This window comes from Cervus elaphus, chromosome 19 (assembly GCF_910594005.1).
Source record: "Cervus elaphus chromosome 19, mCerEla1.1, whole genome shotgun sequence".
Classification (NCBI taxonomy): domain Eukaryota; kingdom Metazoa; phylum Chordata; class Mammalia; order Artiodactyla; family Cervidae; genus Cervus; species Cervus elaphus.
Genome location: NC_057833.1, coordinates 79,168,222 through 79,195,180, shown reverse-complemented (window position 1 = coordinate 79,195,180; position 26,959 = coordinate 79,168,222). Strand labels below are relative to the sequence as shown.

The 26,959-nt window shown below is 38.6% G+C and overlaps 1 protein-coding gene and 1 pseudogene across 1 annotated transcript in view; one reads left to right on the top strand and one right to left on the bottom strand.

Moving 5' to 3' along the window:
• MRPL3 (mitochondrial ribosomal protein L3) overlaps positions 1–26,959 on the top strand; it is a 50,153-nt gene that overhangs the window by 9,033 nt on the left and 14,161 nt on the right. Inside the window, exons 5-8 of the mRNA XM_043874309.1 lie at positions 8,248–8,347; positions 9,939–9,999; positions 24,136–24,244; positions 26,245–26,322. Coding sequence (XP_043730244.1) covers positions 8,248–8,347; positions 9,939–9,999; positions 24,136–24,244; positions 26,245–26,322 — 348 coding nt within the window. The remainder of the gene's footprint in view (positions 1–8,247; positions 8,348–9,938; positions 10,000–24,135; positions 24,245–26,244; positions 26,323–26,959) is intronic.
• Positions 15,221–15,750, bottom strand: LOC122675832 (annotated as a pseudogene).

The window sequence follows — 26,959 nt, the reverse complement described above, 5'->3', positions numbered from 1 at the left end:
TAGCCTCCTGGAATACTTAAAAACTGATATTAATAAAATATGTTTTTTAAATTGCCAAGTAGAATATGTGAAGGTCAAATATAAAATTGAAATTCTGTTCTAAAATTTAATAAATCTGAATCTGATACATCACAGAAATAATTTTAAGTATCCACATTTTTAGATGTTTTACTGAAGTTAAATTGATCTAAAACACTTATAGTTACAGATCTGCAACATACTGATTCAGAATTTCTGTGCATTACAAAATGATTCCCATGATCAGTATAGTTACCATCTGTTGCCATTCAAAGTTATTACAATATTGTTGACTATATCCTCTGTGCTATACATTTCATCCTCAACACTCATTTATTTTGTAACTGGAAGTTTACCTCTTAATTGCCCTCACTATTTCATTCATCCCCCCAACCCCTCCCATCTGGCAACCACCTGTTTGTTCTCTGTATCTATTAGTCTGTTTCTGTTTTGTTATCTTCCATTCATTTGTTTTTTAGATTCTGCATATAAGTGAAATCATATGGTATTTGTCTTTCTCCATCTGACTTACTTCACTTCACATAATATCCTCTAGACCCATACATGTTGTTGCAAATGGCAAGATTTTCTTTTTTTCATGGCTGAGTAATATTCCATTTTGTCTGTCTGTGTGTGTGTGTGTGTGTGTGTGTGTGCAGTTCAGTTCAGTGGCTCACTCGTGTCCTACTCTTTGCAACCCCATGAATTGCAGCACGCCAGGCCTCCCTGTCCATCACCAACTCCCGGAGTTTACTCAAACTCATGCCCATCGAGTCGGTAATGCCATCCAGCCATCTCATCCTCTGTCGTCCCCTTCTCCTCCTGCCCGTAATCCCTCCCAGCATCAGGGTCTTTTCCAATGAGTCAACTCCTCGTATGAGGTGGCCAAAGTATTGGAGTTTCAGCTTCAGCATCAGTCCTTCCATGAACACCCAGGACTGATCTCCTTTAGGATGGACTGGTTGGATCTCCTTGCAGTTCAAGGGACACCTAAGAGTCTTCTCCAACACCACAGTTGAAAAGCATCAATTCTTTGGCACTCAGGTTTCTTCACAGTGCAACTCTCACATCCGTGCATGACCACTGGAAAAACCATAGCTTTGACTAGACGGACCTTTATTGGCAAAGTAATGTCTCTGCATTTTAATATGCTGTCTAGGTTGGTCATAACTTTCCTTCCAAGGAGTAAGCATCTTTTATTTTCATGGCTGCAGTCACCATCTGCAGTGATTTTGGAGCCCCCAAAAATAAACTCTCTCACTTTTCCATTGTTTCCCCATCTATTTCCCATGAAATGATGGGACCAGATGCCTTGATCTTAGTTTTCTGAATGTTGAGCTTTAAGCCAACTTTTTCACTCTCCTCTTTCACTTTCATCAGGAGGCTCTTTAGTTCTTCACTTTCTGCCATAAGGGTGGTGTCATCTGCATATCTGAGGTTATTGATATTTCTCCCAGAAATCTTGATTCCAGCTTGTGCTTCCTCCAGCTGAGCGTTTCTCATGATGCACTCTGCGTATAAGTTAAATAAGCAGGGTGACAATATACAGCCTTGACGTACTCCTTTTCCTATTTGGAACCAGTCTGTTGTTCCATGTCCAGTTCTACCTGTTGCTTCCTGACCTGCATACAGATTTCTCAAGAGGCAGGTCAGATGGTCTGGTGTTCCCATCTCTTTCAGAATTTTCCACAGTTTATTGTGATCCATACAGTCAAAAGCTTTGGCATAGTCAATAAAGCAGAAATAGGTGTTTTTCTGGAACTCTCTTGCTTTTTCAATGATCCAGTGGATGTTGGCAATTTGATCTCTGGTTCCTCTGCCTTTTCTAAAACCAGCTTGAACATCTGGAAGTTCATGGTTCACGTATTGCTGAAGCCTGGCTTGGAGAATTTTGAGCATTACTTTGCTAGTGTGTGAGATGAGTGCAATTGTGCGATAGTTTGAGCATTCTTTGGCATTGTCTTTCTTTGGGATTGGAATGAAAACTGACCTTTTCCAGTCTGGTGGCCACTGCTGAGTTTTCCAAATTTGCTGGCATATTGAGTACAGCACTTTCACAGCATCATATTTTAGGATTTGAAATAGCTCAACTGGAATTCCATCACCTCCTCTAGCTTTGTTTGTAGTGATGCTTCCTATGGCCCATTTGACTTCACATTCCAGGATGTCTAGCTCTAGGTGAATGATCACACCATCATGATTATCCAGGTAGTGGAGATCTTTTTTGTACAGTTCTTCTGTGTATTCTTGTCACTTCTTCTTAATACCTTCTGCTTCTGTTAGGTCCCTACCATTTCTGTCTTTTATTGAGCCCATCTTTGCATGAAATGATCCCTTGGTATCTCTAATTTTCTTGAAGAGATCTCTAGTCTTTCCCATTCTATTGTTTTCCTATATTTCTTTGCACTGATCTCTGAGGAAGGCTTTCTTATCTCTCCTGGCTGTTCTTTGGAACTCTGTATTCAAATGCATATATCTTTCCTTTTCTCCTTTGCTTTTCGCTTCCTCTTCTTGTCACAGCTATTTGTAAGGCCTCCTCAGACAGCCATTTTGCTTTTCTTCAGTTCCTTTTCTTGGGGATGGTCTTGCTTCCTGTCTCCTGTACAATGTCATGGACCTCCGTCCATAGTTCATCAGGCACTCTGTCAGATCTAGTCCCTTAAATCTATTTCTCACTTCCACTCTAGAGTCATAAGGGATTTGATTTAGGTCATAACCTGAATGGTCTAGAGCTTTTCCCCACTTTCTTCAATTTAAGTCTGAATTTGGCAATAAGGAGCTCATGATCTGAGCCACAGTCAGCTCCCGATCTTGTTTTTGCTGACTGTATAGAGCTTTTCCATCTTTGGCTGAAAGAATATAATGACTCTAATTTCAGTGTTGGCCATCTGGTGATGTTCATGTGTAGAGTCTTTTGTTATGTTGTTGCAAGAGGGTGTTTGCTATGACCAGTGTGTTCTCTTGGCAAAACTCTGTTAGCCTTTGCCCTGCTTCATTCTGTACTCCAAGGCCAAATTTGCCTGTTACTCCAGGTGTTTCTTGACTTCCTACTTTTGCATTCCAGTCCCCTATAATGAAAAGGACATCTTTTTAGGGTGTTAGTTCTAAAAGGTCTTGTAGGTCCTCATAGAACCTTTCAACTTCAGCTTCTTCATCATTGCTGGTTGGGCATAGACTTGGATTACCATGATATTGAATGGTTTGCCTTGGAAACGAACAGAGATCATTCTGTCGTTTTGAGATTGCATCCAACTACTGCATTTCGGACTCTTGTTGACTATGATGGCTACTTCATTTCTTCTCAGGGATTCCTGCCCATGGTAGTGGATATAATGGTCATCTGAGTTAAATTCTCCTATTCCAGTCCATTTTAGTTTGCTGATTCCTAGAATGTTGACTTTCACTCTTGCCATCTCCTGTTTGACCACTTCCAATTTGCCCTAATTCATGGACCTAACATTCCAGGTTCCTATACAATATTGCTCTTTACATCATTGGACCTTGCTTCTATCACCAGTCCCATCCACAACTGGGTGTTCTTTTTGCTTTGGCTCCATCCCTTCATTCTTTCTGGAGTTCTTTCTCCACTGATCACCGTAGCATATTGGGCACCTACTGACCTGGGGAGTTCATCTTTCAGTGTCCTATCTTTTTGCCTTTTCATACTGCTCATGGGATTCTCAAGGCAAGAATACTGAAGTGGTTTGCCATTCCCTTCTCCAGTGGACCACATTTTGTCAGAATTCTCCGCTGTGACCCATCCATCTTGGATGGCCCTACATGGAGTGGCTTCGTTTCATTGAGTTAGACAAGGCTGTGGTCCATGTGATCAGATTGGCCAGTTTTCTGTGATTGTGGTTTCAGTCTGTCTGCCCTCTGACGCCCTCTCTCAGCACCTACTGTCTTACTGGGGTTTCTCTTACCTTGGATGTGGAGTATCTCTTCATGGCTGCTCCAGCAAAGTGCCGCCCTTGCTCCTTACCTTGGACGTGGGGTATCTCCTCTGGGCCGGCTCTCCTGACCTCGGATGTGGGGTATCTCCTCTTGGCTGCTCTGGCACTGCACAGCGCGCCACTGCTCCTGGGGTAGTATGATTATCTTAACAGTATTCTTTCAGTCCATTAGCATAGTATATCTTTCCATTTCTTTGTGTCATCTTCAGTTTCTTTCATCAGTGTCTTTTAGTTGTCCAAGTATATATTTATTCCTAGTTTTTTGTGTTTTTTTGGGTACAATTGCATATGGAATTTGTTTTCTTAATTTCTCTTTCTGTTCATTGTTAGTATATAGAAAAACAACAGATTTCTATATATTAATTTTGTTTGCTGCCTCTTTACTGAATTCATTTTTTCTAAAAGTTTTAAAAAAATTTTCCATATATAGTATTATGTCATCTGCCAACAGTGATAGTTTTACTTCTTCCTTTCCTGTCTGGATTCCTTTTATTTCTCTTTCAAGGAGCTATATTTTTAAATGAAAACTTTGATGTTTGCTTTCATAGAAGAATTGAGTATGATTGAAGATGGAAAGCATGGTCCTTGGTGATGTTGAATATCAGTCTTAGATTTCAGCATATGGGAAGTGAAACCATAGAGAGTAACAGGAATGAATGTATATTATCACTGTTGGAAGAAAGGACAGCTTCTGAGGGGCCTGTGAGGTAGAAAACAGTCTTCTGTGGACATCCAGAGCAGAACTGCTCAGTATTTGTTACATGGTGTCACTGTGGGGCTCCAGGGGGATTCTCAGGCTGGGGAGGGGGGTGGCGTGGGGACTGATCCGAAACCACAGTTCTCTGCCCTCAGGCCAGTGCCCCCCGATTTCATGTCACCTAAGGGCAGTGACACGGTGAGTTATAAAGGGGCACAGTTCATATTTCAAACTGAAATTAGCAAGTACCTTAAGTTTGCTGCATATTCAAATACATGTTTTTCAGATAAGAGTGACTTATCACTGGAGCTGGGACTGGACATGTATTTAACAGACTTGCAGTAAGCTTTTCTGGGCATGTATTTAACAGAAAGTAGTACATAGTGGGAGGAGATTATGGACCAAGAGACTGGGACAGGCAGGCACAGCTAAGCATATATAGAGTACTGTGGCTCATCAGGGCCTTGCAAGTGCTTTGTGTAGGATCAGAGGTGAAGCTGAGGGAGAGGGAACAGCAGGAAGATAAATACTGTTGATTATATTCTCATGAAAGAGGCTCTTCACATCAGGAAGTGTAAAGTGGTACAACTTTTTGGGTAAGTCTTACAGCAATCTATGTCAAGCGTGTTAATTTAAAAAGATAGGACATTATGTTAAGGAAATAAGTTGTCCATAAAATCTTCTATTCAAGAGTATTCACAATAGCACACACAAAAAAGTGAGAGTGGAGGGAAGAGCAGACAGCAGGACCTACCAGGAGCTGGGATGGAACAGCCATTAGTGTCTGCTCTCTGGAAGCGTACATGTTGGTGCAGTTGGGTGTGAGTCAGAAGCTATTGTACAGAAAATAAACAACTCAGAAATATATATTATGACAGATGGAGGGAAGTGCTTTGAAGATTAATAAAGTGAGTTCAGGGTATTGCAAGAGACAGAAAATGGTGCCATCTATTTTAGGTAAAATAATTAGGAAAGGTAGATTGATATTTGGGTGGAGACCTGAATAAAATGGGGGAGCATATCATACCAAAATCTGGCAGAGGCATGAGGAGAGACATAAAGTGAGGGAGGTTAAGAGGTACAGACTTCCAGTTGCAAAATAAATGAGTCATGGGTATGAAATGTACAGTGTGGGGAAGACAGTCAGTAATTATGTAATATCTTTGTATGTGACAGATGGTAACTAGGCTTATCATACTGATCCTTATGTAATGTATAGGAATATTGCATCACTTTGTTTTATACCAGGAACTAGTAGTGTTATAGCTCAATTATACTTTAACAAACAAATTCATAGAAAAAGTTTTCAGATTTGTGGTTACCAGAGGCAGGTGATAGTGGGAAGGGGAATTGGATGAAGTCGGTCAAAAGATACAAGTTTTCAGTTATAAGGTAAATAAATACCAGGGTTAAAATGTACAATATGATAAATATAATTAACGCTATGGTGCATTACATGTGTAAGCTAATCTTCTAACAGTTTTCATCAAAAAGAAAAAATTTGTTTTCCTTTAATTTTTTATCTACATGAGGTGATGGATGGTCACTAAACTCATTGTGATAATCATTCTGTGATGTATGTAAGTCAAATCATTATTCTGTACACCTTAAACTTACACAGTATGGTATGTCAGTTATGTCTCAATAAAACTGGAAGAAAAAATAGAAACAAATGGGCCAAATTTTGATAATTATTGACTCTGAATGTCAGCATTCATGCATATGTTTGAAATTTTCCTTAACAAAAGTGTACTCCTAAATTAAAAAAAAGTAAATCTCCCGTCTACAGTGGATAGAAGTGGTACAAACTTAAAAGAACAGGCATGTTAAATTTGCATAACATATAGAATTCATATAGAATCCATAGCCTACTGGGGGAGAAGACTGAAATCCTGGAAAAGCATAGAAAATGTTTCCTTCTTGCCCTTTTTTAAAATAGTGAGGCAGACATTTTCCACAGCTGTAAATAGGATAGGCAGTTTAAGACTTTGAAGAAGAAAAGGAAAGGGGAAAACAAATCTGGCAGAATGGCCTTGTAGGCAGAGGGCCAGTAGGTGTGGAGGACCTGAGGTGGCTGTTTAGTGAGTTCTTAGACTGGTAAGGAGCACATTGTCCCTGAGGCAGGGCAGGTTGGGAGAGCAGGTGGTGTTAGAACCTTGTAAACCATGGTGAGGACTTAGGACTTGATTCTGCATAAGATGCACACCATTGGGGAGATTGATGTAGCTTGAATTTAGGATTGTGCCAGTCTGTGAATGGAAAATAGACCAGGGAGTCAGTCAGGATTATGGAAGTTGGAGAATTAATAGGAGACTACTGAAATAATCCAGACAATATACAACTGGCTGGGATGGGGGTGAGAAGTGGCTGATGTGGCCTGTGTGTTTAAATAGAAGCTACAGGAATGGCTGTTTGATGGACATGAGATGTGCAAAAGAGAGGAGTTGTAGGTGACCACAGAATTTTTGGTCTAAAGAGAAGTACAGAGCTGCTGTTGAGACTCAGAAGAAGTAAGCAGACCTCATAGGGTAGGGCACATGTTGAGTTCAAGTTTAAGATGTGTTGAACTTGAGTTGTTCTATGATATCAAAGTGAAATGTTGCCTTGGCAGTAGGGCAGAAGAATCTGTAGTTCAGAATAGAATTTGGGATGGATATTGGAGAAGTGGGTCATTAACTTGTCCAAAAACCAGAGGGTAGTAGCTGGAAGTCAAGTGGAGGCCTTCCAAGGAGAGAGTGACTGCCTGTGCCCATTTTTCCTCACGTTTACCAGTGTCTGGTGATTTTAACCAGCATGTTTCACAGGGGCTAGAAGCCCTTGGTGAAAGTGGGTCTGAGAAAGGGAGGAGTGTTTGTGGCTGAAGAAAAGTTTTTGTTTTAATATGAGTTATTGTGATTCTTTGTATGCTGATAGGAAAGTTCCAGTGGAAAGGAGGAAATTATTGATTCAGAAGGTGATGGGAATGATTTCAGGAGTAAAGCCACTGATGGTGAGAGGGCTTAAGAATTAGTCCACAGTGGAGGATTTGGCTTTATGAGAGCATTGACAGTTCATCTGTCATTGTGGTTCCCAGCCCCAGATTCACATCAGAAACATAGGGAATGCTGAAAACACACTGCTGCCTGGCTGCCCCCCAGACCAGTGAAGTTACAGGCTCCAAGCTAAGGCCCTGGCATTGGTGTTCTCTGAGAGCTCCCTTTGTGCCTCTTGGCACCTGGAGAGGGGTGGGAGGATGACAATGTGTAAGGTTGATGCAGGCAGTTTGATCAGCTTGGTGAGAAAAGCTTGCGGAAGGTCTCTCAGTTTTCTTTTTTCAGTGAAGTGAGAAGCAACATTATAAGCTCAAAGCGGGGAGGAGAAGGGAAGAGTGCAATGGATGAAACTCTCACCTCCCTTAAATAAGGGGAATGTGGTACTCTTTGTTCATTAGCGAAGCAGAGTGCACTCTGATTTGTTTTCTGGGCTGTTAGTAACTTAATTTAGATTTCTGTGCATTAAATTCCACCTTTTTATTAAATTTTCTATGCATTAAATTCCACATATTTAATGTGTTGTTTATATGTGCTGTTTTTCCTCTAGAAATCTACATCTATATTGGAATTTTACCAGGAACTTGGATTGCCACCAAAGCAGAAAGTTAAAATGTTTAATGTAACAGATAATGCTGTTATTAAGCCAGGTAATCTGAGATCGGGGAGAGGAGGGAGGTAAAAATACCCAAATATGTGATTTGTTTAATGTCAGCCCTTTTAATAAAGCTGAGTTCACAATACAAAGTCCCAAACATTTATTTTTAAATATAAAACCGTGTCTGATTTAATCACTAGGGACAAACAGGTCTTTTTCTTTTTTAAGTGGAAGGAACTGTAGAGAACTCTTTGTTTTCCATGAAAGGAGGAGGAACGCTTTTGTTTTTAATGTACAGAGTGTTTCACATTTGGAAAAGCCTCTCCAAGTAAGTAAGTGAACTTTTAAAATGTGAAGTTCACTGTTTGTAGGCTGGTATTTTATTAAGTGAGGAATAGATTCTCACTGCGATAGAATAAGAAAATATAGCCAGAAACAGAAAAGTGACTGACCATGGCACCTTGATGTAAAGATTCTTACTTAAAAATTCCAAAGTATTTTACCTACTCCATGGAATATCAAAAAGTCACATTTGGCAATATGATTATATTAGTTAACGGCATTTTGATGTCTTTGAACTTTAGAAAAGCTTCCTAATATCTTGAACTTGGGTTCTTGAGAAGTGGACTGTGGAAGGATGTTTTAAGATTTGATATTTTACTACCTAAACTGAATTTCTTGAGGTAGAATACAGTTGCAGTAGGCCTTGTTAATTGGGGTGATAGAGTCAACCTTGATAAAGCTAGAATTGAAGATTGTTTTTTTAAGTGCAAATTTTTCATCTTTGAGGTAAAGTAAATGGAGTTAACTAGTATAAACATGAAGTCTGCGTTAACTTTTGCTATAGCTCAAACTGTATGATACTGGGTTTTTCTGTGGATGAAAAATGGCCAAATATCAATTTAGGTGATTCAGCCTCATAGAAATTTGATCATTTTCAATCTCTCTATTTTTTCTTAATTCAAGGTTTTTCTCTGCCCATATAAATCCACGTTGGGTCCTACTTAAAGGACCCTATCCTCTGAAACCCTGCAGCACTTTACTCCTTGTTTTAAAACAAACACAAATTAGCTTTTGATTATATTGTCTACTACATTGGTTGCAGTTTTTTTTTTTTTTTTGAAGTCTTACTGAGTGATGTTAATGTTGATTCCTATTTTTGGATAACTTACCTCCAATAGGAAAAAAAGAAAAGCCTTTGATATCCTACGTTTTTTTAGTCATTCTCTTATTTTTATTTTTCTTATTAGAAACGGGAAATATATCTTAATATATTGTTACTCACAAGAAAAAAACAAAGAACCTCATGTATTTACCAGCAGGAACAATACTGTCACAGGAGTTGCCTGCTTCACCCAGTATCGTGGTGGCCTCTGAATGCACGAGCACATCAGTGGCTGTGGCTTGCTGACCACTCGAGCACCATGTGCCCCATGCTTCCGCCTCCGTACTGTCCATTAGAATGCATTTATTGAGCAATTTTATTATTTTATTGTTGATGTTTCTAATCATTAAAATTGCAGAAGAGACTATCCTGACATTTTGAAATCTGGTAGCTAGAAAGCTTCCTGTCTAGTTTGTTTAATGAAGTTGTTTCTGAGCTGACAAATTTCATATTGATTTTTTGTTTTCTTTTCATAAAGGCACTCCTCTTTATGCTGCTCACTTTCGCCCAGGACAATATGTGGATGTCACAGCCAAAACGTAGGTCCACATAACAGGTTTTTTCGTTTTGTTTTCCTTGTACATTAAAAAACAGCAGAGTGAGTGAAAGAAGTGCAGTCTTTCAAAGTCAGTGAATAAAAGATAAGTAATCATTATTCTCATTCATAATTCTAATCTTTAATGTAACTGATGGTACCAGTTTTTAAATTGCACTGAATTAGTTGTGCCTGAAGAGTTTACATTTTAAATTGAGATGTGTGCTTCTTGAGATGGGACTAAGAGAAAGGTTACATTATTCAAGTTCCTTGTGGGCTGGGCCCACATCTATTTGAAGACAAAATGCTGCATATATTATGTTGGTAAAAGATACAGGAAGTAGTTAAATTACAAACATCTTGTACTGTAGAGCATTTTTGGAACTGTGTTAAAATCCCAATAGAAACTGGGAGAAGAAAACAGAATCACACCTTAGGCCTCTTCAGTAGCATGACATCATCTTTTGGCACTAGAAGGGACAAAATATTTTGTCATACATAAAGAAGAGTTCAGATTTGGTAGAAATGAACACTTATTTGTCACTCTAATAAGAAATGCTGACTTTGTATCATACTTTAAGTTCAGCACTGGCTACATAATCTCCAGGAAACTTTAGAATTTATAGAAGTAGTTTTTTAAAAATCAGTTGTGACAACCTAGAGGAGTGGAATGGGAAGGACAGGGGAGGCTCAAGTGGAAGGGATATATCTGTACTTCGGCTAGTTCACATTGTGTGAATGTGAATGCTTTACAACATTGTAAAGCAGTTATTGTCCAGTTAAACATTTAAAAAAAGGAGTTGATGTTAACTCACTATGGAATAAAGTCACCAGGCCCTTTTCAGTATCATTTCTTACAATCCACATGATCTAGGCTAAGCTTAACTCCAGATATCAGCTCTCGTCCATTCTTTTGTTTGGCCATGCCGTAAGGCTTGGGAGATCTTAAGTTCCCCTACAGGGATTGAACCCCCAATCCATGGTAGTGAAAGCGTGTAGTCCTAACTACTAGACTGCCAGGGAATTCCCAAGCTCTCATTCACTCTTATTTCTTGTTCTATTAAACATTGACGACAGTTTCACTGCTTTATGTGTCTTGGTTTTCCTTTTGTCATTTCATAAGGTATGCAGCCTGTGTTCCAGGGATATGCTGACTGAGAACCGTTTGAAAATGAAAATAGCCTCGAGGTGCTCTGGGATAATCTTAGATCGTAGTGACTGAGCCAGAGCTGCTGCTTGTGTCCACGGAAACCAGATAAATCTAGTGTCAGTTTCCTAAATGCAGTCAGATACTTCTTCACTTCCTCATTATTATTGCCTACTTTCAAATATGGGCCATGGCACACAGGTCCTAGGGACCTTAGGTTTTGATTAGCTATTTAGAAATGGAGGGGGTTTGGCCTGGAGAGGAGAGTAACGCTTTAAAGAGACTGTGAACCGTCCTCTTCTCCCTTCTTCCTGATTGTTGTGAACTCATTCCTACTTGTTGGGGCCTCTGAAATTACTGGTCTCACGGTAACGTTTGTCCTGCGTACCCTTGTGAAGAAGTCAAAATATTGGAACTATAAATCTTTGGTTTGGGTAGATAGGGAGACATGTGTTATGAATCATATGGTTTTACTTTTTAAATTACTAAATTATTACATATAATAAAATACTTCATGGTAATTTGTTAACTTACAGTTAATAATGTATGCTTTCCACTACATATTTTGTAGGATAAATGAGATATTCAGGAAGCCCCACAAAATCAGTTTCCTTTGTTAGCAGATGCCTTATGGCAGTGTTTGTGACTAGCTTGGATTGGAGCCCGGCCTTTTTAGTGTCTGTGTTCAGTAGATGCTTTTATTTCATATGGTGGTGTTGGGTTTCTTTGACTTCTTTTTTTTTTTTTAATTTTTTAATTGAAGGAAAATTGCTTTACCGTGTCGTGTTGGTTTCTCCCGTACAACAGTGCAAATCAGCCAGAGTTACACATATATCACTCCCGTCTCGAGCCTCCCTCCCCTCCCCCCATTCCTTAGCTTCTCAGAAGCTGTTTTTAAAACTTCAGCCTTCTTGTGAGAGTGTGTTGGTTTTTTGTTTTAAGAGCATGTATCTAGAAGACAAGAGTGTGTACAGCCATGTGCGTTTCAGCCTCAGGACTAAACAGCTGATGAGAACTGAGAGAGGAACTAGCCTGGGGCTTTAAACTGTGGAGAAGGGGGACCTACGTTTGTTGTGTGGCTGTTGTACTGCCTTCTGTCTGACTGTGTAATGTGTGCACGGTACTCTAGAGTGTGTACCTTTTGGGGGTGTTACCTGATATCAAAATGAAACAGACTGATCTTTCACTAAATGCTGCTGATAGCTGTAGTTTTCATAGCTGGCATGTTATTATGGCCTCAGGGTGCTTGTAAGTGCTTTCAGATTTACAGAACTGTGTCCTCCTCATGTGAAGGTGTTTTGGATCTCTCCTGAGCAGGCTTGCATCTAAGCTACACACAGTCCTGGTGGCAGCTGTCACTGCCATTGACTTTCCCCATATGTGTGTGTACCTGTGTACATGCACGCACACATGAATCTGCTTGCTTTTCTTTCTCCTCTTTGAATTCTTCTATCTGCTTCCATGATGCTTCTCTCTTTTTGAACAGTTCCCCCAGCTTGGAGTTTTAGTCCTTTACAGCCAGTGAGAATGTTTTTTCCTTGTTGACTGTAAACGGAACCATTATCTTTTGGACATAGGCTCCAAGTTGTGGCAGTCAACTTTGTCTTCCTTTTTTGTACTTTGTCCTCCTTTTGCAGCCCCTGTTTTAATATTTTGAAACTTCTGGGTTCCATCATCTTGATTATTAATGATGTTACAGATGTACACACTGGAGAAAAAGTGTTGCACTGACATAGCTGGGTCAGATGAGGGACAAGGGTTCATAGCCTGGAGCAGCAGTTTCCACGCTTGAGTGGGCTTCAGCATCTCCAAGAAGGCTTGTTACACAATCTTCTGTCTCCTGCCAGTCTTCAGATTCATTAGATCTGGGGAAGTACCTGAGAATTTGCATTTCCAGCAAGTTCCCAGGTTGTGTGGATGCTGCTAGTCCCGGGGCCACACTGAGAACCACCGGACTGGAGAACAGGAACTCATCAGTGAACTTGCTTTTCTGTGCTCCTTTACCCAGCACGGAGTCCCAGCGCCTGCCTTTTCTCAGCTCTACTCAAATTAGTCCTGAGAAATCTGTATGCAGGTCAAGAAGCAGCAGCTAGAACCAGACATGGAACAACAGACTGGTTCCAAGTTGGGAAAGGAGTATGTCAAGGCTGAATATTGTCACCCTGCTTATTTAAATTATATGCAGAGTAAATCGTGTGAAATGCTGAGCTGGATGAAGCACAAGCTGGAATCAGGATTGCCAGGAGAAATACCAATAACCTCAGATATGCAGATGACACCATCCTTATGGTAGAAAGTGAAGAAGAACTAAAGAACCTCTTGATGAAAGTGAAAGAGGAGAGTAAACAAGTTGGCTTAAAACTCAGCATTCAAAAAACAAAGATCATGGCATCCAGTCCCATCACTACATGGCGATTAGATGGGGAAACAATGGAAACAGTGGCAGACTTTATTTTTTTGGGCTCCAAAATCACTGCAGATGGTGACTGCAGCCATGAAATTAAAAGATGCTTGCTCGTTGGAATAAAAGCTATGACCAACCTAGACAACATATTAAAAAGCAGGAACATTTCTTTGCCCACAAAGGTCCATCTAGTCAAAGCTGTGGTTTTTCCAGTAGTCATGTATGGGTGTGAGAGTTGGATCATAAAGAAAGCTGAGCATGAAAGAATTGATTTTTGAAATGTGGTGTTGGAGAAGATTCTTGAGGGTCCCTTGGACTGCAAGGAGATCCAACCAATCCGTCCTAAAGGAAATCAGTCCTGAATATTCAGTGGAAGGACTGATGCTGAAGCTGAAGTTCCAGTACTTTGGCTACCTGATGTGAAGAGCTGACCCATTGGGAAAGACGCTGATGCTGGGAAAGATTGAAGGCAGAAGGAGGGGGTGACAGAGGATGAGATGGTTGGATGGCATCACCAACTCTATGGACATGTGTTTGAGCAAGCTCCAGGGTGATGGACAGGGAAGCCTGGTGTGCTGCATTCCATGGGGTCGGACACAACTGAGCAACTGAACTGAACTGAACTCAAATGATAACATATGGACATCTGTTTTAAAGTACGCAGGTCTAATCAATCTGATTTCAAATAACATTGCAGTAATAGTAAGCCTGTGTATCACCTACATTTTAGTTAGCATGAAACTGAAAACTGGTTTCTTTAGTAACTGGCTTATCATCTCCTTTCCATTAGAGATTAATTTGAGACTTGTTTCTAATTGAAATTTACTTTTCTCATGTTGTAATAATTACATTTAATTGTTAAGTCTATACTTATATTTTGAGTATTTCAAATTTTTTACCATATATTTTCAGTTTTAATTACTGGATTAAATATATGTTAGAAATAACTTAAGAAAAATTTAAAATAGAAAAATAGTAATTTAAGAAAATATAGTGTTAATAGAATCTATCTACTTGAAGAACAAAATTGTCCACAGACATTGTCTTTTAAGTGACCAGTAACCAACGCTAGCAACCCCCTCTTTTTTTACATTTAAAAAAAAATTATTTATTTTTAATTGGAAGATAATTGCTTCACAGTATTGCGTTGGTTTCTGCCATGCATCAACGTGAATCAGCCATAGGCATACATATGTCCCTTCCCTTTTGAACCTCTGTCTCACCCCTCTAGGTTGTCACAAAGCCCCAGCTCAAGTTCCATGCATCATATAGCAAATTTCCACTGGCTATCTGTTTTACATATGGTAAATGTATATGTTTTCATGCTACTCTCTCCATTTGTCCCACCATCTCCTTCGCCCACTTTGTCCCCAAGTCTGTTCTCTATGTCTGCATCTCCATTGCTGCTCTGCAAATAGGTTCATCAGTACCATCTTTCTACATTCCATATATATGCCTTAATATGCGATATTTGTTTTTCTCTTTCTGACTTACTTCATTCTGCATAATAGGCTCTAGGTTCATCTGCCTTATTAGAACTGGCTCAAATGGATTCCTTTTTATGGCTAGGAGTCTCTTCTTGAAGACTTCCGTAAATTGTCTTTTCACTATGTAATTATCTTTAAGGTCCAGAGTTTATAATTCAGGGGCCAGAGCTTTCTCCCAGACTGAAATTTATAAATTCTCATTTGGCTTGTGAGGCTAATAGGAGTACTTTTTCTTGTCTAATATGGTTTCTGGGAAAACTTCATTGAAGAATGTCCTCAGTGGTCATCTGATCAAGTGTTATTATGTTCCTCATCTTCTCCAGCTCTTTCTCATAGTCCTCAATTCTGGTCTTTGAGAGAGACAGAAACTCAGCACAGCTTTTCAGATCTTTTTCTTCATTGTCTACCTGGGCAGTGTATTTATCCTCTGGCAAAGGAACCTTCGGGGCATTAACTTCTTCTCAAAGTCATCTTTCAAGCCAGCCTTTGCCACATTGGCCTTATAAGCCCAGTCAATGGCAGGTGGTTTCTCAGGCAGGTTAGCCAACCTGGAGGTGAGGGTCTCATTCCAGAATTTCAAGGAATTAGCAGTGGCCTTTGGGAGATAATCTCCCTGAAAGCTACCCAGTCAATGGCTTTTAGAACAAGTTGCCATCCAGCTATCTTGAGGACCTTTATTGACCCGGGGCCCACAGTCCACAACAGGCTTCCCTGCATTTTTAAAATGTTCCTCTCTTAATGATTATGTTGGAAAATCTGCTTACGTTGAAAAAAAACATTGTGTTTACCTGTGCTGTATTTTTAAACCAGAAATAGTTTTTTATCTAGAGTCTGAGAATACAAATTCTATTTAGATTATGTGGGAAAGATCCTTAACACCTAATATGTAAAACTATTCTATCAGAATAATTTTTCAGTTTTCATTATTCTATAAATAGACAATAAGTATCAGTTTTATGTAATTTATTCTAATTAAAGTCTAACATATATAATGATGCATTCCCCACACTACTATGACTGCCACTAGGTAGTGGTACTACCTGGTGTACTAGGACCCTTTTAAAGACTATATTCTTGTTCTGTAATGGCGATTGTATTCCACTGTAAGTTCTAACAGATGATGGGTTTGGAGGCTCAATGTTTTCCCTTTTCTTTCTCTCTCAATTTTGAGGAGGAAACATCTCTAGATAATGTAGAAAGAGTCACTAAGATAAAATATGACTGTTGATTCTACCCTTAACATACGATGTTTAGTCCATTGTTTTCTGTTGAATTCTAGCAGTGCTTATTTTAACTTTTGAGTTTTTCTTTTTTTTTTTTTAAAGGAGAAAACTCAGGAAAGAATGAAAGTAAGAAAAACAAAAAGAAAACTGTAAATACACATTCTGCATTGTTTAGGAGAAAAATGTTAGCTCTCTCTTAAAGAACTTGGAAGACACTGGTGATAGTGATGAGCCCATACTGGTGGGCATGGGACACTTTCCTGTCAGGTGTCTTACTGAACTTTGAATTCATGACAGTGGCATGCCTGAAATAATTTCTCAAATCTCAGATTGAAATTAGAAAACAGGTCATTCAGTTACTTAAAATATTTTTTTCTTTCTGTATGTTAAGATCACCTAAAAATCTGTCTATGAGTCTGGGCTAATGAAAACAGCCCATATGTTTTCAGGCATAATCTTATTATGTAAATAGCAATTTCTGACATAGTCTTAGAATTTTTGAAGTTATCAGTGTCCTTTAAATCCTCACTACCCTTTGGCTCAAAGTAGAAAAATATGTATGTATGCTCAGTCATGTTTGATTCTTTGTGACGCAGTGGACTGTAGCCCACCAGGCTCCTCTGTCCATGGGATTTCCCAGGCAAGAATACTGGAATGGGTTGCCATTTCCTTCTCCAAGGGATCTTCCTGACCCAGGGATCGAACCCACATCTCTTGTGTCTCCTGCATTGGCAGGCAGATTCTTTACCACTGAGCCACCTGGGAAGCCCAAAGAGAAGCAGCTGCCAGGAGAAACAGATAGGGTACTTACTTTGATAATGTTGTCACTGGTAGTAAAAATGAAAGGAGTAAGGAAGAGTTAATTTGGGTTCTTTCATTAAAACATCAAAATATATACAGAAATATTGTTCAGCAGAGCCTTCAGGTGATTGAAAAGCTAGGTAGGTTCTAACAAAATGGAGACTCTTTTGAGCTGTGTGCTCAGTCCTACATACTGTTCAGAGAAGGGTGCTTCCACACCCTTCAGAAACTCAAGGGAAAACAAGATACATGCTGCCTTCAGGGAACAATTGTTCTCCAGCCCTGCACATTTTAATAAGTTACTTTACCTACTGGTTATTCAAAGCAGTAAAATTTTAAGCATACTAGTGAAAAATTTCTAAATGAATAAACTATAGAGGGAAATAGTCTCTGTGAAAAAACTATTTTCTCAGTCAAAGTGAGGTGGTCTAGGGAGCGTGGTCAAAGCATGGCTCTGCTTCTCAGCAGCTCTGTGACCTAGACAGCTTTCTTAACCTCTCTGTCACCTCATCTTTGTTGTTGTTCAGTTGCTTAGTTATGTCCGACTCTTTGCCACCCCACGGACTGCAGCACACCAGGCTTCCCTGTCCTTCATTGTCTCCTGGAGTTTGCTCAAACTCATGTCCATTGAATCAGTGATGCCATCCAACCATCTCATCCTCTGTCTCCCCCTTCTCTTGCCTTCAGTCTTTCCCAGCATCAGGGTCCTTTCCAATGAGTTGGCTCTTCGCATCAGGTGGCCAAAGTATTGGAGCTTCAGCATCAGTCCTTCCAATGAATATTCAGGATTGATTTCATTTAGGATTGACTGATTTGATCTCCTTGCTGTCCACAGGACTCTCAAGAGTCTTCTCTAGCATCACAGTTAGAAAGCATCAATTCTTCAGCACTCAGCCTTCTTTATGGTCCAACTCTCACATCCATACATGACTGCTGGAGAAACCATAGCTTTGACTATATGGACCTTTATTGGCAACGTGATAATTCTCCTGTTTTCATATGCTGTCTAGATTGGTCATAGCTTTCCTTCCAAGCAGCAAGCATCTTTTAATTTCATGACTGCAATCACCATCTGCAGTGATTTTGGAGCCCAAGAAAATAAAGTCTCTCACTGTTTGCATTTTTTCCCTGTCGTGTTTGCCGTGAAGTGATGGGACTGGATGCCATGATCTGTTTTTTTGAATGTTGAGTTTTAAGCCAGCTTTTTCACTCACCTCTTTGACTTTCATCAAGAGCCTCATCTTTAACATGAGACTAATCATACCACCTGCCTCATAGCCTCCTAGTGTTAAGATTGAATGAAATAATGCACATAAGGCTCTTAGCTCAAGATCTGGGATGTAGTAAATGCTCGAAAGTATTGGCTGCTGTCACTGTTACTGTTTTTTCATTTGTTTCAAATATTTTGTTTTGGTTTCAAAATTCTAAAGGAAAAATCTATGTTTTCCTCAGTAGGAAATATCTTTTAAAATGAATTAACTACATTAAGTTATTTAGAATTCAATTGTGGTGTTTTCTGATACATCAAGTTATTGCCTCTTAAACTGTTTTGTATAGCCAAGTAGTAACCTTACAAAGCACTCTAGGTAATTTTAAGAATACATAATACCTGCCACATTTAGAATTTACAGTGTAATGAGGATGCCCTTGAAATAGCTCCATGCTTCTCTGATATGCTGCTTTATTTTTGCTTTACTCTGTTTATCAGGAGGCAGTGTGACCTGGGTTGAAAGCATAACCAGATGCTTTCATTTACCAGGGATTTAACCCTGGGCAAGTGACTTAACTTCTCTGGATACATTTCATTATCTTTAACATAAAGGTTTAGGATTAAATGGTTTCTAAGTTTCTTCTTTTTTTTTTTAAATGTGGGTTTGGTTTTTTTTTTTTTTTTAATTTTTTATTTAGCTTTTTTTTAAAGTACAGTCAATTGACAATATTATGTTAGTTTTAGGTGTACAGCAAAGTGATTGCATTATGTATATACATCCTTTTTCATATTCTTTTTCATTATGGTTTTATCACAAGATACTGAATATAGTTCCCAGTGCTGTATGATGGGACTTTGTTGATTATCTGTTGTATACATAGTAGTTTGTGTCTGCTAATCTCAAACTCCCAATATATCCCTCTCCTACCCTTTTCCCTTTTAGTAACCATAAGTTTGTGTTCTGTATCTGTTAGTCTATTTCTGTTTTTTAAATAAGTTCATTTGTATCAGGGTTTTTATTTTTAGATTCTACATATTTCTAAGTTCCTTTCAGTTATATAAATCTGTTTCCAAAAAATAATCCCTCAATTTCCCAAGTGGCATAATTCACTGTTTTCTATATTAATGAAGAAGTAATACTCAGAAAACTGTTTTGTCTTTTCATGATGTTACTTGAATTATTTGAGTTTTCTGTTTGGAGAAGAACAGACTGAACTTAGGACAGCAAACATGGTGTCTGGGTTTAATTAGGACAGCCAGAAAATGTTCCCTTCTATAAAAGGGCTGAAAAGAATCACTGCACATTTGGCTCTTTGTCCTACTGAATGAGGGACTTCCCTGGTGGCTCAAATGGTAAAGACTCTGCCTGCAATGCAGGAGACGCAGGTTCGATCCTTATGTCGGGAAGATCCCCTGGAGAATGAGTGGCAACCCACTCTAGTATTCTTGCCTGGAGGATCCCATGGACAGAGGAGCCTGGCAGGATACAATCCATAGGGTTGCCAATGAGTTGGAACTTAGCAACTTAAACAACAACTAATGAATGATCTAGATTTAATGTCAGAAAGCTGTAAGCAGGGCACACTTAGCAGTCAGTTGTTGATAAAAATATTCCCAGATATTGATGGGAGCTTTATAGTTTTTCGACAGAAACAGAATACCTCCTGTTCAGGTCATGCTGTCTCAAAATCATCCTGGAGAGTAACAGCCAAACAGATCTTCCATGCTAGCTTTTACCTTGTGTGTGATGAAACACAGAGCACCTGAAACATTCCATGATGACACCTGTGTGCTCAGGAGCTGTTTTACATCTCTGATTGAATAGGATTAGACAAGAATGCTGCGGAAACTGACTTCAGACATTTACATGGGTCTTCAGTGGCCAGGGCAAGACTTGGTGAAATTCCTTCAAAATTCCTCAGAGGACGCAGAATGGATGGACTTGAGAGTACTCCTCACCTATAGATCTTTTATTTTATCCTCATATACAAGTGTATCCAGAACCATGCAATCAAAGGTAGTTACCAAAGGTCCATCTAGTCAAGGCTATGGTTTTTCCAGTGGTCATGTATGGATGTGAGAGTTGGACAGTGAAGAAAGCTGAGCACCGAAGAATTGATGCTTTTGAACTGTGGTGTTGGAGAAGACTCTTGAGAGTCCCTTGGACTGCAAGGAGATCCAACCAGTCCATCCTAAAGGAGATCAGTCCTGGGTGTTCATTGGAAGGACTGATGTTGAAGCTGAAACTCCAGTACTTTGGCCACCACATGCAAAGAGTTGACTCATTGGAAAAGACCCTAATGCTGGGAAGGATTGGGGGCAGGAGGAGAAGGGGATGATAGAGGATGAGATGGCTGGATGGCATCACTGACTCGATGGACATGGGTTTGGGTAGACTTCGGGAGTTGGTGATGGACAGGGAGGCCTGGCGTGCTGCAATTCATGGGGTCGCAAAGAGTCAGACACAACTGAGTGACTGAACTGAACTGAACTGAACCCACTAAGTAGGGAAATATTTCATAGATGTGTATTAAATCTTTATATCTGCTGGTAGACATTTAGATGTTTGTCAGAGTGTGACAGGGAAATGAAATTCATAGTTAGTAATCTCTGGAGATTTATGAAATACAGTTAGAAACACTAAATTATGCATTGTCTTCTGCAAAGTTCTTAATAGTCATACCTTCACGCCCTTCCTCCCCTTTTCTTAATACAGTCTTCTTAAACTTTTATTGAAAAGCCTGTTATATACAGCATTTGAAAACTATAGAACCAAATCAAGGAAATAATTATTTCTTCCAGACACAGTTAAAGCCAGTAACAGAGTTACTCTGAGTTCTGGTAGGTAGGGCACTACTTTTAGATGCTGCACAATCCCTGTACTTCATGAACTTAAAGTATAGTGAGGAAAAACACCAAGAAACAAGGACAATAAAGTCTAAATTTAAATCGTATCTCTGAGATTTTTTTACATTTTGTTTTCGCAAGTATGAATGCTGAAATAAGTACACTTTTTGTTTTCCTAATTTTCATATCTGTTTCACTAGATTTGGACCTTAACGTTGTGTTCTTAGCTGATTTGAATTTTCCTTTATTTCATTTATTCCGCTGTCATTAAAAATGGCAGCAAAAAAGGGGTGGGTGAGATGAAAGCATATTATGTATTTTGTATCCCTTTTAGTGAGATGAAGGTTTTATTTTATGCGACCTGTGAAAATCCTATGTTGGAACTGTGCATGGGTATACTAAGTGTATATTCCTTCATTTCCTGCTTTTGTTTTGTTTTTGTTCTCCAGTTGGGTGACAACTGAGAGAAACAAAGGAATAGACACCTGTTCTGCACCCCCACCCCCCACCCTGGAGCAACAGGTGCCTTTTGTTCTCTACGGTCTCAATTCAGCCAGTGATCTGTCACATCATGTGTGTCTTATCCTTTTGTTTAAAGGTTATTTATTGAAGAGGCTCCCATTGTACACAGTATAACAACATGATGTGTTCTAGAACTAGATTGAAAAACAGTCTGTAATTAGCTGACAGTAATTAACACTTTCAGGATACCACTTTGATTTTGTAATCATCTGCTGGTAAAATGAGCTAAATTATCTTCTGAAATTTACCCAGAATGTTTTTTTTTTTTTTTTTTTTTAACCAGTGCACACTTGCATGCTCTCTCTGTAAGCAGGGGCTGAATCAGTTTGAGAACTCAGAAGATACCAACAAACTTTCTACCAAGAATGACCACTGTTAGTGTTTTGAAACCGTGCTCACTGTAGATTTGGCATTGCCACTCCCTTCCCTTTTTTTCTTTAAAGTGTTATTTGCTGAACAGTATCATAAGTTCAAGTGGCTTTTTAGGTACTTTTCTATTTTTAAATTGCAAAGCATTTATTTTTCAAATACATTCTAAAATTCAGTGTTAAGTTTCTGAAGCAAAACTGCAGTAAAATATCTTATTTACTTTCTAGATGCTAATCTTCCAAAGTTTATGGTGACTTTCAGTGAATATTAAAATTTATTAAATTTCTACTTTACCTCTTGGATCAGTGGTAAGCATTATTTTGAGTTCTTGAGGCCAAAAAGAATTATGTACAGGCACGCCTTGGATATATTACAGTTCAGTTCCAGACCACTGTGGTAAAGCAAGTCAAACAGATTTTTTCGTTTCTTAGTGCATGTAGAAGTTATGTTTACACTGTATTATAGTCTGTTAAGTGTGCAATAGCATTATGTCTATAAAAACAATGTATGTACCTTAATTTAAAAATACTTCATGGCTTTTTAAAAAGAAACCATCACACAAGGTTGCCACAAGCCTTTCAAATTGTAAAATCCACAGTATCTGTGGAGCCCAATAAAACAAAGTATGCTGGTCAGTGTATACCATAAGTGATGTGTTAGTTGATTAATGTGTAAAAAAGCTACATTTAAATTATTCATATACAAATAGCTTTGACCTGTGATTTGATAATATTCAGCTGTTATATCCTATACATATTTGTATTGTTTTTATGTTGATATCATCTTCATTTGTCTAAAACAAGTCGTCTTAGTCAGGTGAGCTTATTTACTTCAATTTGTTACTCTGTGATGATTATTTATTTAGTGATAGCTTTGTTAAATTAAGGGAACATAACATTTAAAAAGGTTGACATATTATTAATATCTAATGAAAGGTAGAGAAATTGTTTTTATCTTAAGGGTCTATAAAATATACCTGATAGAGTCTTACAGCTCATTCTAGGCATTTCTTTGTATCATTCGTCCTGATATATTTGACAATCAGAGACAAACTTTAATACTTTTTGAAACTTAATATTGTTTCTGTCTACATTGCATGATGTTTCTCTAGTTAGCAGAATTTGAAAATAGAATGGTTTTGTTTAAAAATTGAAATATTAGACTTTTAAGAAATTGTTAGTGTCTGATTTTATTTCTCCATTGGCTTCTGATTCAGACCTTGAAGCCAAGATCCAACTTCTCATCTTGCTGAGCATTTAGGGCATTATTAATATTTTCTTTCATGTTCTATTGTATATTCCTGCCTGGAGTTTTAAAACACAATTGCCTGAAACAATAAGCATTTATTACCTCACAGTTTCTGTGATCATGACTCCCAGTACAGCTTAGCTGGGTGTCTCTGGCTCAGGGTCTCTCACTCAAGACTGCAGTCATCTCCAAGTTCAGCTTGGGGAGAATTGCCTACAAGCTCATTAATGTGGCCACTGGTGAGCATCAGGCCCACAGTTGTTGGCTACAGAAATCTGTGCTGCATGACTCTCAATAGGATAGCTTATGTTATGGCACCTGGCTTCTTTCAGAGCCGAGAGCACAGAGATGAAGCCAGTCTCTTTGTAATGTAGAGTCAGAAGTGATGTTTATCACTTCTGCCATAGTTTATTGCTCAGAGGTGAGTTGCTGGTCTACACAGACTCAAGGGGAGGTGATTGATCATACAGGGGCATGCATACTGGGAGGTCGAGGATTTTTTTGTTTTGTTTTGCTTTTTTAATTTTTATTGGAGTACAGTTGCTTTATAGGAGGTGGGGATCCTAATGGTTGCCTGCTGCATCTCTTGCAATGAACTTCTAAAATGTCCCACTTTTACTGTGTTGTTACATAGGATTAGGATGATAGAACTTCTGCTTAACTTGCTGTTGTCTTACAGTCTTTATATAGAATGAGACTCCAGGAAGTGGTGCAATCAGGAGAAAGATAAAGGCATGTTCTTTTGCAATTTTGCTTATATGGCTTTTTCTAGTTATTTAGATAAGGAACTTTGCTGAAACTCTAAAATACTGTCAAAGTATGCGGTTGGGGATATTTTACCTCTCTTCATTATGTAAATTGTAACCCATTTATCTTGCTCAGTATTGGTAAAGGTTTTCAAGGTGTCATGAAAAGATGGGGATTTAAAGGCCAGCCGGCTACTCATGGTCAAACAAAAACCCACAGGAGGCCTGGAGCTATTTCAACTGGTGTAAGTATAACTTAGTGATCCTCTTTTTAGTGGTGAACATTCAGCTTTTGTGTATATGGTGCTTTGGTCTGTCTTTGGGATCAAGTCACATAATTTGAATATTATTTCAGGTGGGTCCTAGTAAAAGTCACACTTCCATGGGTTCTGGCCTTTATTATTTTCCAAAGCCAGATGTGAATTATCTGGTTATATCCTATGTACTTACAGCCAATGTTTTCAGTACTGTCTGCCTACTTTCTTTCCCATCTCTGCCTCCCATGCTATACTCTGAAGTCTGCTAAAGTGATCAGGAATCAGTGCTCTTCCATCTGGCCTCACTGGTTCCTTAACAGGTTTGTTTCTGCCTTAAAAGAGACCATTGGTAAAAGTTGTCAAGGACAATATAATGATAAAGGGGAAAGTAGTAGAGAAAGAAATGAGAAATAGACAATAGGGGCATAGGAAGGAGAGAAGGAGTTTCCTACTACTAATTCAGCCCTAGTGAACACCTCCCAAAGGTATAGCCTAAAGAACCTGCAGGAATGTTACTCTTTGGAGCATCAGAGGATGCAAGGTCAATTCTACTTCTTATAAGGATGCAATGTATTCTACTTCTTATAAGAGAGATGCAGTTTAAAAACACTCTTGAGTTAATTTCTCACCTAGCAGATTGTGCTGTCAAGCTGTTTAATTTTTTCCACTCTCTTGACAAGGATGTTCTCTCATCCATTGCTGATGGAAATATAAAAGAGTGTATTCTTTATGGGGGGAAATGTGGTGATATCTAACAAACTACCCATGTATTTGCTTTTGACACAGCAATCCTACTTCTCAGAATTTACCCTGAAGATATTCTCCCAAAAATATAAAGATGCAGTTGTACAAAATTAGTCACTGTAACATTATTTTTAATTTATAAGCATAAATGTCCATACCTGGGAGTTTGGATGAACTCATCTGAACTCCCAGGTATAGTGGAATACTATGCTGCTGAAAAACAAACAGCAAGGTCATTGTGAAACAATGACATGATTTCCAGGATATAACAAATGCACACGTTACCTGCTTATTTTTGCAAAAAGAAGGACAGAAAAGATAAACCAGAAACTAATGGGATTGATTATCTACTAATTATGAGTTAGAACAGTGTTGAAGAACTCAGTAGTGGCAGGAGTGACGCTGAAGATGTATTTTTTTATTACACTTTTTACTTTGGAACCATGTTAATGTTTTACATATTCAAAGTAAAATAAAAACAGGGGTGGAGGGATCCATAATGGAATATAATTAGAAAATGAACCCATTTCAGATGAGTAACAGACTCTCACTAAAGTGGAGGACTGGAGTGGACTAACTCAAGTAACTTGTGAACACAGTTGTTGGCTGTATACCCAGAAACTAAATTTAAAATGTTCTTTGTGCAAGTATTGAGTTCTAATTATGTTTTTTGAAGTAGTGTTAATTAGCCATTCTGAGATAATTTTCTGTGAACTATAGGATTGACCAGATGAATAAATATATTGATGATGGAAGCCAAGTTTCTCACTGTTGGAGATGACTGAGTCTGTCCTTCAGTCACTCTGCAGAAAGATAGTAACATCAAAAGCAGGGCTGGGAGAGTAGGACCATTCCAGCTGCAGTGGATGGATGGAGTTCAAGTCAGTTACAGAAGATTCATGAAAACAGGCCAGGCAGTCCACATTTTTTCTTTGAATGATAGTGAGATGTGTTTGTATGTCCTTCTTAACACCTTGTTTGCTGCTGTCTTGTTACTGAAGTTTTCTCCTAAAGATGTTCTCAGTCTCTGTTTTTATTGTTCTAATCTAATTTAGAAAGGGAATTTTCTAGGGGTAAATGTGACTAAATCCATGTTTAGTTTTTTTACTGGGACCTAGCAAAATGGGGGAGAGGGCGTGGAATATTTTTATGACTTATTTCTTATTTGCATTTTGGTTTGATTGGTACTGTTTGAAATTGAGAGGCACTACTTGGAAAGTGCTAATTTGGGTTCTCTTCTTTAGGATGTTGCCAGAGTCTGGCCTGGAACTAAAATGCCTGGACAATTGGGGAATGTGGATAGGACAGCATTTGGACTAAAAGTAAGTTTCTGGAGTGACTATTTTTAGGAATAAATTAATGCCTAAATGCAAATGTAACAGTATATGTATTTTAACATGTGTCAGTGTATGGTTTTACAGTTATCGAGGGGTGGGGCTACATGAGCTGTGTGTGTGCGTGTGTGTGTGTGTGCATGCGTTGGAGTTGCTATCAAATATATTCATTTAACATCCAAGCCATGGAAAATGCACTCATTAAAAAAAAAAAGTTAATTATCTATTATTTGACCTGGAAGATTTCCACAAGGTGTTATGTGAAAAAATAAATATTCAGAACATTATATGTAATACTCTTATAATAAACATAAGCTCCCTACATATATGTTGCCATGCCATGTAAACACAGAGTAGATGGTTATATACCAGATTATTTTTGATTAAATGTCAAATGTGTGGGTGGATATGGGTGAGGAAAAGAGAGGGAGACAATAGAGACAATCAAGTTAGGGGAAAAAGTACTAAAAAAGCATTGTGCTCTGCATCCATTGTTGTAAAGTAATTATATATTTAAAAGGGGGGAGTTAAATTCACTCTCTTTGAACTTGAGGAATATATGTAATATCTAAGTGAAAATGATTTGTAGATAATAGGTGCCATATAATTATATTTTTGTTAAAAC